The sequence below is a fragment of the Lipophrys pholis genome (genome assembly GCF_963383615.2).
Source record: "Lipophrys pholis genome assembly, chromosome: 5".
Taxonomy (NCBI): domain Eukaryota; kingdom Metazoa; phylum Chordata; class Actinopteri; order Blenniiformes; family Blenniidae; genus Lipophrys; species Lipophrys pholis.
In genome coordinates, this window is record NC_137628.1 from 17123528 (window position 1) to 17141084 (window position 17557).

Below are 17557 nucleotides of genomic sequence, written 5' to 3' on the forward strand. Positions count from 1 at the left end.
TGAATTAATCTCCTTTTTTTTCCACACACTGGGTCTTAATCAATGCTGGTAATTGCTTCCCACCAGCAACCTTTTAAGCAATGCTGCCCTCTTGTGTCTTAGTGTTTTGTTTCTCCTCATATCAGAACTACGTATTAAATATAATCCTAATATTGTGTCAAAACAGAAAGACTCGATGTATGGTTTGGTGTCAAATAATAATGTTTCTTCTAGTAACTACCTGAGAAGCAGTGAAATAAATGAGCCGAGCTACTTTTAAAATGTGTTATTAGCTATTCAGAAGAATCAAATTTCATTTAAATCACCACCGTTTGAGCACATTGAAAAGTCCATCACTACATGTTGTAGATATAATGATTTATTGTAAACTTTCGGAAAGGCAGGGCTGAACGAACACTCAAACTAAAGTCTGTGGCAAGAAATGGCATAAAAGTTAACAACCAAGGAGACGCCGCTGCATCTTTTTCTGACCATCGGAGCAGAAAACAAAGGTAACAATGAACCAACCATTCAACAAACCCTTCGTTCAGCAAATGGAATGAAATAATACTTAGATACTATAGTCCTTACTAACGGGACCCCACAAGCAGCATGTAACATAGGATCCTTTTTCTTCAGAGGGCGAGTCTCCAAACACTGGATTGTGGTCAGAATTTCAGAAGCATGCAAATACAAAATCTACAGTGTCGGTTTATATGTTAACACACACACACACACACACACACACACCCACACACACACGAAGAGTAGGGTGAAAAAGAAGGGAAGACAGGAGATGAGCACACCCTCAGTTCCACCGATTTGCATCAACAAACTAAGAGAGGAACGGCAATAATGGAGAAACTACAAACATCAATGAGTGTTTTGGCCATTTGTGCAGCTTTGTGTGTAGACTGTCAAACTAAAACACACCGTGTTGTGGATCAATATACATGTTCAGCAAGAACAAGTGAATGTACACTTATTTACATATTTAACAGGATCAGTTCAATTGCACACACGATACACAACGCACTCTTTTATACTTCCACCGTGTAATTCTTCATATCAATCTGAAAGCAGCTATACTTGTAACTCACTACAACTCACCAGCAGCTTACTTTGCCTTTTATAGAAATATAAAATATAAATATAGGATCTTTACTTTGCAAACACTAGCAGATGAAAGATTAAGCAAATTAGTAATTTGGTACAAAATAAATCTTTTTCTCTTCTGCCTGAACATGAAGAGAAACACAGTGAAGTGAAAACAAACAACAGGAATATAGCTTGTGTAATGTTACACCCCCCCCCCCCCAAAAAAAAGCACTTCTTTAACACCATTAAACTACGAAGCAATAAAAAATAATCCTCCAAAAAAATGTCATATGCTGACTACCAGTGAGGAAAAGGTTCAGACCGATGAAATAGCTCGAATTAGTGCCACGTGGGTTGAACCCGGGTGAATGAGGATCATCGTGATTTAAGGAGCACTCTGTACATGGCGAAGCCCAGAACGACGAACACCGTGGCCCCGACGCTCGCTCGCAGCCAGAAGGTAGAACTCTTCAGGTCTGCTTGGCTGACATGTCTGGCAAACAGAAATGAGACCAAGAAATAATAAGATTCAAGAGACGTGAAACTGAGAGAAAAAAGAAAAGAAAAGAGAGCCTATGCTTCAAGAAATACTCGGAACTAGAACATGAGACTGAGTCTGTATCCAATCAAACATTGAAAGAAAACCGGACTATTCCTCTTTAACCGAGCATCACAAATCCGAAACTAAAGTGATGAATTAAGCTGTGAAATGTGACAACAAATTAAACATTAGCTTCAAAATAAGGAGCTGCGAAAGCAAAAGTCATTGAAAAAGATGAGTTGCAGGATGAAGGAACGTATAAAAATGACAGATGTGAGTTATATCAACTTGGGTGGATGAGCGATGAGAGAGAAGACCACACCGGGGAAGCTGGAAGATGACAGGGTTAAAAAATCAAATATAGAAAAAGCTGCTCACAGAGTTGATACAGAACGACCACAAGGAATGTGAAGAATATTTAAATGAAGACACCAAACAGGACAAAATCAAAGGGCTGAGAACTTGAAGGAGGAGAAATGCAAATCAGTGCTTCAGGAGTGTATTACGTAAATGGAAGAAGTAAATCAAGACGTCGCCTAAATGCAAGTAAAGACAAAACATTATTTCATTAAACACGTTTAGGCTGCCCTAACAGCTGAGCTGAGTGGCTGAATGAAACAGGAGAAATGAATAGGAATGATTAAAATAAAAAGAGTGATGATGATGATGAACACTGAGAGGAAGAGAAGTTTGCAGGAGACCTTCGGAGCACCACAGCGTAGAGTTTGGCCCTGACCGTCTGCAGCAGCTCAGAGTTGAGAAAGTTCTGACACAGGCAGAAGGTGCACCTGTTACAGGTGCACATGCAGCGCAGCCGGGCGTGGCTGAGGGGAGAGAGGGAGAGAGAGAGAGGGAGAGAGGGAGAGAGGGAGAGAGAGAGAGAGAGAGAGAGAGAGAGAGAGAGAGAGAGAGAGAGAGAGAGAGAGAGAGAGAGAGAGAGAGAGAGAGAGAGAGAGAGAGAGAGAGAGAGAGAGAGAATATAACAATACACACACACACACACACACACACACAACAGGGTTTACACACATGTAGAAGCACACACAATAGAGGAGAGAGAAGAAGACCGTCACCATTAATAGAATTTAATGAGAAAATCTCATGAGAGGAGAAAATGCAACTCAGGCGAATCAGTTTAATATTTTTGTATTCATGAAATAACACATTGAAGTAACTTGTTGGCGTAAAGCCACGTCCTTAGGCTGTAACACACTAATGACAAATTGTTATCATGAAACTAGTTACACTATTAAAACTACTAAACGTAGACGTTCAGGCATGAGCAGTGTAAGAAATGTTTAGTTTCTTTCCTTTCGTGAAAATCTTCATTAATCCTGGACGAACTCCTTCCAGTAACATGAGCAGAGCACCACTGTAGTTAACAACCACAGTATCCGTGATGTATTGTGACGCGTTCAGTCCATGTTTTGACACTTATATTATACATATAGAGCATCTTCCTCCAAAGACCTGATAAAAGTTCAAAATGTCTGATGATTGACTCACATCAGTGATCAGACACACGGCTGACTAATGTGACACAGCAGCACGACAATAATACCTTCAATAAGCTTTAATACTTATTGAAGAGCTAATTAGCAACAGTAATAAAGTACTACTTTTCAAATACTTGCACAACACTGATTTCTCAACATTGCAGCAGGGAATTTTTTTAAGTAATTTTTTTTGTACCAAAGTTAGTTTCTTTATTTTCCCTTTTAGCTTGTTGAGGATAAAGCCTCTGAACAGTTATGTACCACAGCAATGTGCACACAGGTAGTTAGTGTTGACAGTGAACTGCAGTCTGAATTCCACAGAGTTGTGCTCTGTTGATACACGGACTCCCCGCGGAGCCACAACGTCAATCTCTCCCAGGGTTCCAAACACACTAAAAGCAACAAGTCCGGGGGGGGGGTAACGGAGCGCAGTCATGCCTGTGGATTGACGTGCAGGATGTCGGATGCTGACACGCACAGCGAGTGGGAAAAATCCCTCAGGGAATGCTAAGTAGAGCTTTTCATTGAAATCATTATACTAAACAAAATAAAATGTCTTTGAGAACGGAAACTGCAACACTTTGGTATTTAAAATGATAATTCACTTATTAAATTCACTTTTGTTGACTTATGTTGACAATACTATTGCAGGTGATCAATTTATAATAAAACAAGTTTAAAAATGATCACATTTCCACTGATTTCAGAACATATGACAAAATATGTCATGTAATTCATTATAAATACTAATACTCAATAATAATACTGGGAAAAAGACCAGAACAGACATATTTAGTTACCTAAATATTTACCAAAAAGGCTTCCAGTCAACTTTGCCTGTTTCAAATGCATTTATGCATTTCGATCAAAATTGAGAAAAACTTCAGATTAAAACAAACAATCCAATTGTACAGCAGCAAACACACAGTGAGTGTATAATCTACTTCATCACCTCAGGCATTTTATTCCAGAGCCATAGCTGAGGATTTAAAAAAGGACCAGTTGGCCCAGAGGACAAATAAACAAAACTATAAATTGTGTTGCTGACCAACAACCAAACGCTATGCAGGCAATACAGTATATGACGTTTCGTGATGGTGCAAAAGAGCAATTGCTTGAGTTACTGATCAAACATTGCATTTTGAAAAAAAGGAAAATTCTAATCTGAAGGGCGACACTTATACTGAACATCATGTGCTGGTATATATAATAAAGGTGATAATACAGCAAACAAAAACATGTTTTCATCATCGGAATTATGATTTCCTGCTTCTTATGAGCAGTTTGGGGAAAGTTAACCAATAACAGAAAAGTGAAGCTGTAAAATGTCAGAAACCCCCTTTCAAATTAATGAAACCTTCGTTCTTTCAATGAAAATGCAGAACTATATTAGTCTGTTTTCCACCCCGAAACCAAGGTAAAGCAGCCTGGACCGCTCAAATTCAGGCTAAATTAAAGTAAATAGACTAATTTGTGCTTTAATGAATGCTTCTTTGACGGTAAAGAGTTTGTGTTTAACGAATCCATATATTTTACGATTCGTTTTTTTAGTGTTTATTGTTGCACCACCAGTCTGAGACTAACAGAATTTGCCCAATCCTCTGTATAACCTGTACATATTGTTAGTATTGGCAGTAACAACAAACCTTTTGGATCACCGAATGTGAACCTCGACAGAGAGCAGCTAATGAACACGTTATTAAATTTTTTGCATACGTACGGGTACATGGCCATGGTGGTAAGTTTGGTGTAGATGTCTCGGCTGGGTGCTGCTGCTGTGTTGCAGGTGAAGGACTGAGGGGGGGGCATCTTGTGCCTCCTGCAGAACTCCAGAGGACTGCAGCCATACATCTGCTTGACCTCAGGCAGATCTGACTTGGCTGCTGTCATCATACACGGTATCTTGCTGTCCATGAAGTATTGCTGAGGGAGGAAAAAGAGCAGTTCAGTGAGGGGATGTGGGCAAACATCTGTGTTCTGAGAGGTGAGGAATGGAGACTGCGTTTTACCTTGAAGACCTTGGCGCAGTATTCAAAGGAGTACGGGTTGCTGACGTCGTAGACCAGGCAGACTATGTCACAGGCCAAATCAGCATCAGACAGGTAGTCATCGTCAGGGAATACTTCATGAAGCTGGAGGCGAATGGAAAGCTTTGATTATGCTATTTTATTTCTGAGATAAAAACACACAGGGCGAATTTCCTGAGCTTCACCTTTCAAATGTGTGGCACAACCTGGATTGTTGGAGAAAACCATGAAATTCTGTTTATTTTTGGAGTGTAGATTCACTGTGGATGTAAGTCAGAGCTTTTTTTCACTGCTTCAGTAGTATAAAAATGCTTTACATTGTTATTCACTTTCACTCATTCACTCACACACAGACCAGTGGTGTTTCAGTACACTTAACCTCTGTTGGGAGGAATTGGAGTTTGGCTCAAGGACACTTCGGCATATTGACAAGGTTTTGTGTAAGATTGAACCTACAACCTTGTGATTGAGAGACCATTATCACAACTGAGCCACAGTGAACCCATTACATTTTAACATCATTTATGGTGAGTGAACACTATTGGCTTATATATATATATATATATATATATATATATATAGGAATCTCGATCAAGGTTTTCAACCACTGAGCAACATGTTTACTGTCCCATCAGGTGTGAGACAGAAAAGCATCAAATCACTTGTTGATGGCAGTTTCTGTAACGGTTCGCAGTCTCGCCTCACAAAAAGCAGCTTCACTGTTCAAGGTCTGTGTGTTAAGGTGACGTCTCCGGGTTGTACCATACTATTCTGACTTCAGAAATGTGCCAAACGTATTTTTACTTAAAAAAAAAAAACGACAGTTATAAGTCAGATTTAACCTCTGGGGACACTAAACAAAGATAAATGCATAACCAGCCACTGCGATGAAGCCTTTTAGTGCCGACAGGACGGAGCCACACTGAGGAGGCCTTTGTGCTCAGGATGTGTGAGTCACTGCAATATTCACACAGAGGAAGAGTCTGTGCGCTAATATTCTTTAAAAAGACTCACACACCAGCAGGAAGGAACTTAAGCGTCAGGTGGTTGATCACATTAGCTCAGTGCTTATCGTTTTCACTAAAAACACAAGGATGTTTTTCATACTGCGGTTAAAATACAAAATATATTATAATAGCCGTTCATCAAAGCTATTATGGATCAGTTCACATTCACCTTCCTAATCACAGTAATGTGCATTTTGAGGGCATATAAAATGTGCACATATTTCAATATATAATCTAATACCATTACATCTGTCAAGCCAGTACAGAATAATGCTTGCCTGACACAGGCATCAGTTGAGCCTGATAAGAAGCTTATACTGACAGTGTCTGCATCAGGCCTGACAAACACTTTGTGGTTGCTTGTTTTTTTTTTGTTTGACAGCATACAGACTTAGAAACAAAATGAATCAATAGAGGTTTCAGTCATTCAATTTGGAAACCACATGCTTATATCATGATATATTTGATAATGTTTTATTTGAATTGATGTGTGTACATTTTAAATCACTCACTGGTCAAATGTTTAGTCGACATTTCCTATCCTGTTGAAACTGACAGGATTTAGCCTGCATACTACTCATACCCAGAATACTTAGACCATTTATGAGATCTAGAAAATTCAAAGACTACCAGAAAGCAGGTACAACGTCATAATAAATCCAACTCAAGAGGTTAAAAAAAAGTGGTGGCTCACATAATAATGATGATTTCTGTGATACTCACGAGAAGGTATTTCTCCTGGCCATAAACATAGGTGGTACTGATGGCGTAGTACGATCTGTGCTCCTCGTTAATTGTTTTCTGGTGCTGAAGATGGAAAAAAATAATAATAATTTAAAACATGACATGAGATAAATGGTGACATATGTGTATAAGAGATTTCTCGCAATGCAAATCCAAAGAGCCAGATTTGAGTATATTTGACTGTTAATGAGAAAATTAGAAGATGATGTCTTCCTCACTGGTTGGCAGAAGTAAACCGACACCCCTGGCCCAATTGAGCCTGGTGATTCTTTGCCAGGGTTCCTAACGTCAGAGCTTTAATTCAGATCAATTTTATTTGCATGGCGCCAATTATCTGACGGTCTTTACTTAAAGTGGAAAAACTGGAAATAAAGTACAGAAACTATTTCTTTACGAGCAGAGGAAGCGACGATGAAGAAAAGTGCCAAAGAAACAGGTGATTACTTCATTGAAAACCCATTTAATGATGTCAGCCGTCCGGCACCACCTGACTGACACTACAAGTGTGTTTTTAGATTTACAGTACTGTGCAACAGTTTGAGTCACATTTGTTCTCCAGCAGAGAACAATAATCCTTATCATACATCAAAATCTTAAAGTATTAAGTATTATCTTAAGGTGTGAAGACAAATTAAGAATACTGAGAGTAACGGTGCGTCATTGTGTTTTAAACATCATAACTGCAGAGCGATCGCAAAAAAAGTTGAGGGCAACACACATTGGCCACAGGTGGGGTAAAAATTACATATACTTACATGTATATATACTACCGATTTATCTTTTGTTTATTCAAGTGAGTAGCATCAATTAAATAGAGGAAAACTATGCCGCAGTTGGCTGGTGAGCAACAGTTTGGACACCTCTGTCTTCTGTTCATTCACTTTGCATTTGCATTGGGTTAAAGGGTGAAAATTGACTATTACTTAGCAACATGTTGCTGTCAATCTTGCCTTAAACCTTCGCACTGTACTGTACAAAATTTACTCTGCAAAAGATAACTGTGATAATGTTTATTCTGCTCACCGTGAGGTTTTTACCCAGAAAGGCCTGCAGGAAGCCGCTCTTGCCGCTGCCAATGTCTCCAAATACATTACAGCGAAAGACACCCCGCTGGGTCTGCTTCTTTTGCAGGTCAATCTTCTTATCTCTGGTCACTAGAAACACACACACACACACACACACACACACACACACACACACACACACACACACACACACACACACACACACACACACACACACACACACACACACACACACACACACACACACACACACACACACACACACACACACACACACACACACACACACACACACACACACACACACACACACAACATGTCAAACATAAAGCTCCAACATCACATTATGTGGCTGTCAACATGCTCGTAAGTACTGTGGTGACAATAGAATCAACTTTTTGTGAGGTTCAACCACTCATAATCTAAAGTATTATGTGAAATAGGAAGGAAGGGTAAAACGTTTTAGAGAAAGCAAATTTAAACTCTCCTCGACCGACCTGTAATTCCTGCAGCTTGAGACTCCTGCTCAGCGATTATAGAGTAACCGAGGTAGCCTAAATACTCCAGGCATCGCTGCACATCCAGATAAGTTGTTAACCTGAAAGACAAAAAAGCAAGCAGAAGGTAAAAACAGTAAGATATGAACACTGACATTCATTGCTTTGTATCATCACAGAGACTGAAAAAAGTTCAATACTATTAAGACCTCTGGCTATATTTACATCGGACTTCGGATGCAAGGAGGCTTGAATTCACCTTCAAACTCATGCATGTCTGCAGGTCACAGTTCACTTCCTTGGACAAGTTTCTCTAAAAATAATACATGTTGAAAAATGTTAAAGCCACTTTGGCTCAAAGTAAAAATACCATTTGTCCTTCCAGGTTTTAACCAAGTTAGAGCTAAAAAAAAAAAAAAAAAAAAAAAAAAAGTCCAATAAGGATTTAGAACGATACTGAATGTGTTGACTCTGACATACAGATACTTCATCTTGTCTTTCTGATATATTAATGAGATAAATAGAAAGCCTTTGTTTATAGTTTTTAATGTTTGAAAAACATTTTTTTTACACTCGTGTCAGAAAAGGACACCACAGGAAACAATCATTTAATATAGACGCTTTTTAGTTAAACGGTTACTTACGTCCACTGTGAGAGATACCCCTGGTATGTGATCCAGCCCTGCTCATTAGTGCAAACTGTGTTATTGACATCTGGCCCCCAGGGCATGTATGGAAAAACCTCAAAGAGGTCCTTCAGCTCATCTGGTGACAAGGCGCAGTCACGATCCTGAGAGAAGCAAAGTTTAGTTGGAATCACGCAAACGGCGCAAAAAAACAACAAAACATGGAAAATGGGGCTTCTAGTGGGAATAAATTTCAGAGTAAAGTGTGGAAATGAGCGTTTGTCTTATTTCCCCATGTTGTGATTTCTACCAGAGGAAACAAACACGGTGCACTGAGGGCCACATTCACAGCAGGAGGCTAATCACGATGACAGGAAGCAGATCTCGGTGTAAGCCGTCACACTCGCTCTGACTTTCCCCGCAACCCTGCAGCTAATTCTCCCATCAATCCCTCCTGAGAGGTCAAAGGTTCAATCACAGTTCAACAGGTGGTCATCGGAGGCTTTGGAAGTGTGTATTGGATTTGTGGAGAGCTGGGCGTGGAGCAGCTTTGTTACACTTGGTGTCTCTTTAGGGCAGAGGTCCAATGACGGTAGAAAAAACGGGATTATACCTTGTCATGTTTGTCGAAGATGCTCTGCAGGAAGAGGTAGGCGTTGTGGTTGAGCTCAGTCGTGCAGTCTGGAGGGATTTTCAACCTGGAGAGAGTGAGGACTGACAATGTACTGCAATATTCACACACAAATGTTAATATATCCACACAAAGACACAAATTGGAGTGAGAAAGGATTCGTAGTTTTGGACGCACATTCAGGAAATTGGTCAATTTTGCTTAAGTCGAAAACATCCTTTGATTTTTACAGTAAATCAGTAGTTCATCAGGGCGTCTGAGTGAAACTCACGGGGGGAACAGATAGTCCTGATTGAGTTCCAGATCGTCGTCGAAGCCAAACCTCCTCAGCACCGTCCAGGTAGTCTCGTGACGACCTCGCTGAATGAACAGTGTGTGGAGGAAGAGAAAGCCTGCACAGCAAAGATATTATTACACACGGCGCCTTTAAAACCCAAACTTTTTCAAAGTACGATGAAAATAAAGGAGAAAAAAAGAAAACAGACACGTAATAGAACAATAACATGATACAATATCAAATAAAAATGAAATAAAATACCAGCACAATGTCACCAAAAGGCAATTAATTCAAAATTCCGCTGAAGAATATCCCTGCCTTACCTTTCAACGTGAGGCCGTTGTTGCAGACTCCATCAATCAGGTTCTTCCTCACCACATTTTTTACATCCTCCAGCGCCTGAGGCTCCAGCGGGGTGTTGAAGCACGTCCGCTGAGAGAAGTCACACGGAAACATTGCCGCTAGAACTAAATGGCACCAAAGTCCCGATTCCCACGGAGGTTAATGGCTCACTCAATCACTTTATGAACCCAGCATGGCGGAGGTCAACGGTCTGCAAAGCAAAGCATCTTTTCTTACCTGGAAAAAGTTGAGTTCATTATCGTTCAGGATCCCGTCGTTGTCCAAATCCGACACTTTGAAGATTCGAGTCAGAGCTTTCACACAATGCGATTTCATCTGGACGTCAATGAGACACAATTAGAAGTTCATTAAACGAGATACATTTAACTATCCACTTTAACTTCAGTGTAAATCCAGAAGTAGCACAATTATTTATTTATTTAAGGCAAAAAAAAAAAAAAAAAACAACAGTTCACATTGAACAAAAAAATGTGAAATGTTTAGGAAAGAAAGAAATCAAACAAGCACTGATGCGCTGCTTGATTGTTAAACGTGGTTATTTACCATATGTCATACCTTGTCATTGTATTGGTAAATGGCTTTACTATTTTTCCTGTCATTTTGCGAGTGGGTCTGCAGCTGGAAATGAGCTATTAGATATCATCTAGGCACCCCCAGCACCCTGGGTGCCACACTGAAATAGAGTGGGTTAATTGTGGAGGAGTAATTTCCCCAAGAAGAATCAATAAATGTATATATAAACTGAAGATGTAATCCAAGGAAGCTTATATTTCAGGTGTATAAATGTTTTACAAGGGTCACCCCAGCTTGTCATATCATGTTGCAAAGTAGATTTTGGTTTACTTTTCACGCTGCATGCCCCTCCTGCTACAATTCAAACCCGTGTCCCGCCACACTCAAGATCCAGGACTTAATACAATGTGCCACCAGTGGCAGACAGGAACTATTTAATCCATCCATTTTTTGCAAATCTGATCATATCAATCATTTTGTATACATCTTAGTATTCTAGCATTCTTCTACTGTCAGTGAAGTAATTGTTCAACTGTCACATATATCAAATGTAGGGCTCGATTCCAAACAAGCGGAGAGGAAGACAAAAGCATTTCACGCTGCTTATTTTGCTCTTACGTCTTTTTTCTCTGGACAGTAGAGGGGACCTGTGGGGTGGAGGACGGCCTTCTGTGCATAGTAGAACAGTTCTGAGATGTTCTTCAAGTTCTTTGCAGAACACTATAAAAAACAAGTAGAAAAGAGGAGATTCATCACTGATGGGTTTCTTTCAGTAATGTTGTTGCAGCTCTTTAACACATATACAATAAAATAAAGAAATCTCAGGTGTTCTGCAGCCCAGTGCTGCAGGAGCTCTATTATGCTGGCAGCGTCACAGCAAAGCAGAGCTGTGTTTACCTCCCAGGCTGTGTACAATGCAGGCGTGTATGAGGTACTGTAAGTCGTAGCCAGACGTGGTATTAACGCACAGGATCCGTCTCTGGGGTGTGTCTGATCTAATTAACCCGTCTGAAAAGGACTCGGGTGATGCAAAGACAGGTGATAGTCAGGGCTGCGTAAACAACAGCAAAGTTACTTCAGAAAAACTAAATGAGCGAGAACTTCGTTTTTATTTTTTGGCGATGAGACGCATTGATTGTACAGTTCCCACGGGGTGGTTAGACTTATGGTAACTTGTGCATATTGTTCCAGTTGGCCTCCTGTGCTGTGTACCAGGTACCAGAACAGAAAAGCAGAAATCTGACACATGGGTTCCTCATTGCAACTATGAAAACACAAATTTGACTCCAGAATTAAAAGTATGGTCTTTTTTAGGAAGTTTGAAAAGGGAAACTAAACAAGAGACAAAAAAAAAAAGACAGTTAGAAGTATGCACACAAACAGGACAAAATCAACATACATCTTAGGTTTGTCGATGTCACAGCATTCAAAGGCAAAAATCAGGAAAGTGTAATGAGCGTTGGGACATTTTGAAGGGCTGAACTCTATTAAATACAATGTTTGTTATGTGTCTTCAATCACGTAAAACCTTCTGTTGGTGAGTTAAACTAAAAATTGGAGTTTGGAAATCTGACTGTGTACCCACTGCGATTACATTTAAACTGATGCCATGCTGCTTCCCAAACAGAAGAAGACAAATAGCACCATTACAACATTAAACTTGCCTATCTATGAGCCACATACGAGCAGATTTAATAGTAATACTTTGTTCCGCGCCGCTGAAATCAACCGGAGCACTTGTGTGTTGAGAAACAGCAGTGCAGGTGAGGATGAATCTCTGTCTCACCTCGACACAAGTCTCAATCTCACTGTACTGGTTCATGATGGGCAGGATGGTCTCCATGCTGCTGTGCTCCACCAAGTCAGACTTGTTCCCCACCAGGATCAAAGGAACCCTGAAGAGATCACACACACACACACACACACACACACACACACACACACACACACACACACACACACACACACACACACACACACACACACACACACACACACACACACACACACACACACACACACACACACACACACACACACACACACACACACACACACACACACACACACACACACACACACACACACACACCTCGATTTTCTCCCTCTTGGAAAAGACATGGCTCATTTCACAGGGGCTGAATCTTGGCCATCGGAATGCCACATTTGCACAGCTGCTTCATCACGACAAGGAAGGCCGTGGTGAGATAAATAAACATGTGACTGCACATCATCCGTTCTGTGGAAAACTTCAACCCTCGCATGGCTTGACGACTGGATTCATGTTGATTTGATGACGGTAGAGCGTCGGAAGATGTGCACTGAGTGAGTGTTGCCGAGGAACTCATGTAGGTCCTAGTTTATCTCACGTCATATTTTGAGTGAGGCATTTTTCTCTCTTCAGCACCACAAAATAGAAAGTCGAGCTCAGGTCCTACAATGACATTAGTCCAATTTAGGCTTAGAACCAGAAAAAATACCTTCCTCTTCTCAAACCATGTGAATCCAAACCTTTTCAACCCTCTTGATTTGGATTAGTTTTTTTACCAAGATCATTTTGAACATATGTCTGTTATTCAGCACTACTTTAAATCCTTGATTGGATGGTTGCACTGCTGGAGTTAAGCACATTCGTAAATACTAGTATACGGGTGTAAAGTCTTATTTCTCTACTTACCTAGCTAATTAAAAGGGTGAATGACTGGTTACTTCCGAGACAAACCGGTTATTTAAAGAGTTTCTTCTATGCTGTGTATTCATAACAGATTTTCTTTTTCTCCTTTAAAAAAAACTGAGGAAACGTACATTTTTTGGCACATACCTGCTGTCCTTGTCCGTGTTCTCAGTTATAAGAGGAATCCAGTGACTTGTCACCTAGATTAACAAAGATAAATGTTATACATTTTTACTATTTTGGTTCACAGATAATAATAAGTGTTTTGTGGTGAAGAATGTGATATTTGACACAATCTACGACAGAATAAATATGGTCGAAGAGGTAACCCACCTTCTCGATGGACTTCTTGTTGTTGACAGAGTAGACAATGCAAATCACATTTGCCTTAAAAGAACCAACATAGATGCAAATTAGACTTTCACCCAACCTTGAACACTTGAACACTCGCGACTGATTGGAGGAGAATTTATTTACTCACCTTGGAAATCTCCTGAAACAACTGTTCATCTGTCTGCTCGGCCTCTGCAGACGAAAAGAAAAAGAGGGTGCTGAATAAGTATAAACTGCAAACAAAGATGGTGTAGGGACATATTTTGTAATATTTGTTAACAGTAGACGCTTTTTTTTTTTTAAATGAACTAATTGCTTCTCAGAAAGGCTTTAAACCTCAGATTGGCTAAAACATTACAGCCAAGTCAAACAAAAGCAGAGTTTTTACTAACGCACAAAAGCAAGAAAGAGTTGAAATGCATTTCTCAGTCCGTTTGGTGTCGCTTTAAGCAAAGTGAACCAATGAGAACTTTGCATGAGCAGCAAAAACCACATTGTTAAACTTTGTATGTAATTTCGAGAGTGAATGAGTGCAGTTTGGGATGATGCAATGTAATACATCTTGTTGTATGTCGCGCTTCAGTTTCATCAGGTTCATAAAAGCACCTGAATAGTCGACAATGTGTGTGGGGACTCTCTCTGGTGTGACATCGGCCGGTATGGTGATCTCCTCAGCTCGGTAGGGAACCTGGGAACAGAAACAACAGTTAATCAACACAGCAGCAGCAGTAATGCAATAGAAATGAATGAAAAGCATCATAGAAGCAATAAATGTGAACAGATATAAATTTTCAGATTATTGATTACGTGGACAACACACCACATTTGGGAACTCCTCGCTGACCAGCGACATGATGAGAGACGTCTTCCCAACCTTGGCTGTGGAGAGACGGAGACTCGGTGACACGCTTTCTTTTGTTAAATCACAGCAGCGCCTGACGCACCGACTCATAACAATCAAAGTGAGAGTGATATGATGAAGATCAGAGACGTCAGACGTTAATGCAACATGAAATAATTATTGTTGCTCTCAAAGCTTGATTTTCATGTGACGAGGACACACATTTTACAATATGGACAATAGCAATATAATAAAAATACATGTAGTTTTCACTGAAGCTAAAGAATTAATACAGGGCTAAAAATAGCTTTAATTAATCTAACTGAAGTAAAACAACAGGATCAACATATATACAAAGTAAAAAATAGTTCGTTAGAAAATATATTTATATATCTTGAGGCAGAATCTGTTCGTCAAAAACTTCAGAAATTTCTTCAAAGAAACATCCCAAAGATCTTTCAGGTTAAAATCTGCTCTGGTTCCTGGTTTACTTTTAACCATGTGACTGTGAGAGGTTTCTCTAACAGAGACATCACATGCAATTGATGTTATCAAGGTAAAATTATAAAGTCTCAAATAATTAATTCAGGTCTCCGTCAGTTAAACACATTTCTTTTCTAATTCCTTTTTTTTTTTTTTTTTTTAATGCACAAAACACAAAAACATGCAACGTAAGGTTGACATACATTTTGATATTGGGAATGCATGAAATGGCACAAAAAGACACTGATAATTCATCCAATCTGGAAAATTCAATTAAAACAAAAGTAAGTATTGTGTTTGGAAAATCTACAGAGTAGAAATTGCAGATAACTGCACTCAAATGACAGTAAAAGACACAAACACTAATGTAAAGTCCAATTTTCTATTATTAGAAAACTGTGCTTCAGAACAGTAACAGTGTCACTTCCCACTCCTGCATCACAAAGGAAACAATGATGCTTGTATCACTGTCTGAAGGTTTCTATTAACTCCAAACTTTATCAAAAACACTGTGGATTTATTTCTCTTAATACAGACATTTTGGCGTTCATTTACATCTCCATTATATGTAAAAAAAATTTTGTTGGAAGGAATTACAAGAACGTTTACGATGTGGTAAAGCAAGGCTCACAAATAAGAAAATATTGGAGATCAACATAACTAACTATTCCCTTAGTTGTAGTTCGATTTTGTGTTCGAGTCTTAACCAATAACTCTAAACTACTCGTTCAAATGAGAGTGTGCATGCCTGGATTGTCTGTCATTATGTGTAACCCTGTCCCAGGAGGATCCCCCCTTCGCTATTAGTTTAACTTCCTCCTGACATCAACCTGGATAAAGCAGGTATAGAAGATGGATGGATGGATGGATGGATGGATGGATGGATGGATGGATGGATGGATGGATGGATGGATGGATGGATGGATGGATGGATGGATGGATGGATGGATGGATGGATGGATGGATGGATGGATGGATGGATGGATGGACCCCAGAAAGACTTAAACAAATTATAGCCATGATAAAATTGTCTCTTTGGCTCAATTGTAATTTAAACTATCTGCACAAAGTGGTTTTGACTTTATATTTGAACAACCAGCTAGGAAAATGTATTCTATTGTTTATGATGCAAAACACAAAGGGTCAACTGAGGTCAATTGAATATTTGGAAATATTATCTCTATCCATTGGTCTGAAAAGGTCTGGCAGGCGGCATCCTCCTACACAAAATATATACAGAGCAGCAAGTTATCTTGACACTAAAAACACATGAACTAAAAAGGTCCAAAATATATTTTTTAATAATCTTATTTGTGTCTACCAATCATTTTTTGGAATAATATTAAATATATTTTTAGAATATACTTTTGATTTTCACAATAGATAAGCTAATGTAATTTAGAAATGACTTCTGTTTTTCTTTTTTTTCCTGTAAAACATCTATATATCGAAAATATCTTCTACACTAATACCTAAAGAGTACTGTGCATAACGTACTCAAAGAAAAGCACGTTATTACTTGAACTAGTCTCAAGTGCAAGTGAAGTACAACTGTTAAAAAAATGACTACATTAACTTTTCAAAACTATTTTTCATAAAGTAATGTATTGTACCATGAATATAAAGAATATGGGTTGAATTAACCTGCATGTGAGGTATCAAAGCACATTTCAGACACGCAGTTGTATATGGCAGAATTATAAACACAATTAAATGACATTTCTATGATGAAATAATTTAGAAAATGCGGATCAAAAGGTCAGAATGTAATTTAAAAGTGTGGTCGCATTGAGAAGCGACTATTACATCACGGGATGGCACGTAAAATTACATATTTGGAATGATTACATATACATTTGGGCTATAAGCAGTGCAGGAATACAGTTCTCGTTATTTCTAAGGAGCCTGTCTTAACGCACTCTTCCACTGCCGGTACATGGAGCTACGGAGGCTCCATGCAGACTCCCGGGAGGAGAAGCGCCTCATCCAACACGGACACTTACGCTCTCCCACCAGCAATATCCGCACGTCCTTGCGCATCTTCTCCAGCGTCGTCAACCGAGTCGGTAACCCGCTTTATGTGCAACATTTATGCTCCTGTCCGGATGAAGGATCCAGTCAGCCAGCTCATCCCTCGGCCTGGCTCCGCCTTGCTGATCGGCTACGTCCGCATCTCTGCTCCGGTTTCAGCCGCGGAGGCGCCCGGCGGAACGATCCCCGCTGCGGAGGCGTGCAAACCGGCAGAAATCTGTACAGACGCGGTGTTTGAAGGTAATCTAGAGAGAAGACGGTGCTGGAGCTGCTGCGTGTCCGTGTGTGTGTCGTAAGCCTGCTCACACTAACTTGACTGTGACAGCAGTCATGCGTGCTGCGGCGCGCCCCGCCCCCTTTCATCCAGGTCA

General features: G+C 39.8%; 1 protein-coding gene across 2 annotated transcripts; it reads right to left on the reverse strand.

Annotated features, from left to right (window-relative positions):
• Positions 1-337: 337 nt before the first annotated feature.
• On the reverse strand, positions 338-17537 carry rhot1b (ras homolog family member T1). 2 transcript variants are annotated; one of them, XM_080462731.1, is made up of 20 exons: positions 17159-17537; positions 14652-14710; positions 14438-14519; positions 13980-14023; positions 13832-13885; positions 13646-13698; positions 12611-12719; positions 11443-11544; positions 10528-10626; positions 10272-10380; positions 9943-10063; positions 9654-9738; positions 9059-9204; positions 8415-8515; positions 7916-8046; positions 6872-6955; positions 5124-5246; positions 4835-5037; positions 2320-2442; positions 345-1570 (listed from the first exon to the last, which is right to left on the reverse strand). In XM_080462731.1, exons 1-20 carry the CDS (start codon positions 17193-17195, stop codon positions 1453-1455), a joined length of 1983 nt encoding a protein of 660 aa, XP_080318857.1. In that variant the 5' UTR covers positions 17196-17537; the 3' UTR covers positions 345-1452. The 2 variants fall into 2 exon arrangements, with proteins under 2 accessions (XP_080318858.1, XP_080318857.1); XM_080462732.1 differs by lacking the exon at positions 2320-2442 and having other exon boundaries at positions 338-1570; positions 17159-17495.
• Between the last annotated feature and the right edge of the window lie 20 nt (positions 17538-17557).

What these genes read in the sequence shown, in the direction of transcription:
- rhot1b (XM_080462731.1), bottom strand. Translation starts at nt 17,195, where the DNA reads ATGCGCAAGGACGTGCGGATATTGCTGGTGGGAGAGC. An exon ending in GATATTGCTGGTGGGAGAGC is followed by an intron (nt 14,711 to 17,158) that starts GTAAGTGTCCGT and finishes GTCTCTCCACAG; the next exon opens with CCAAGGTTGGGAAGACGTCT. An exon ending in ACTGCGCCAAGGTCTTCAAG is followed by an intron (nt 5,038 to 5,123) that starts GTAAAACGCAGT and finishes TTCCTCCCTCAG; the next exon opens with CAATACTTCATGGACAGCAA.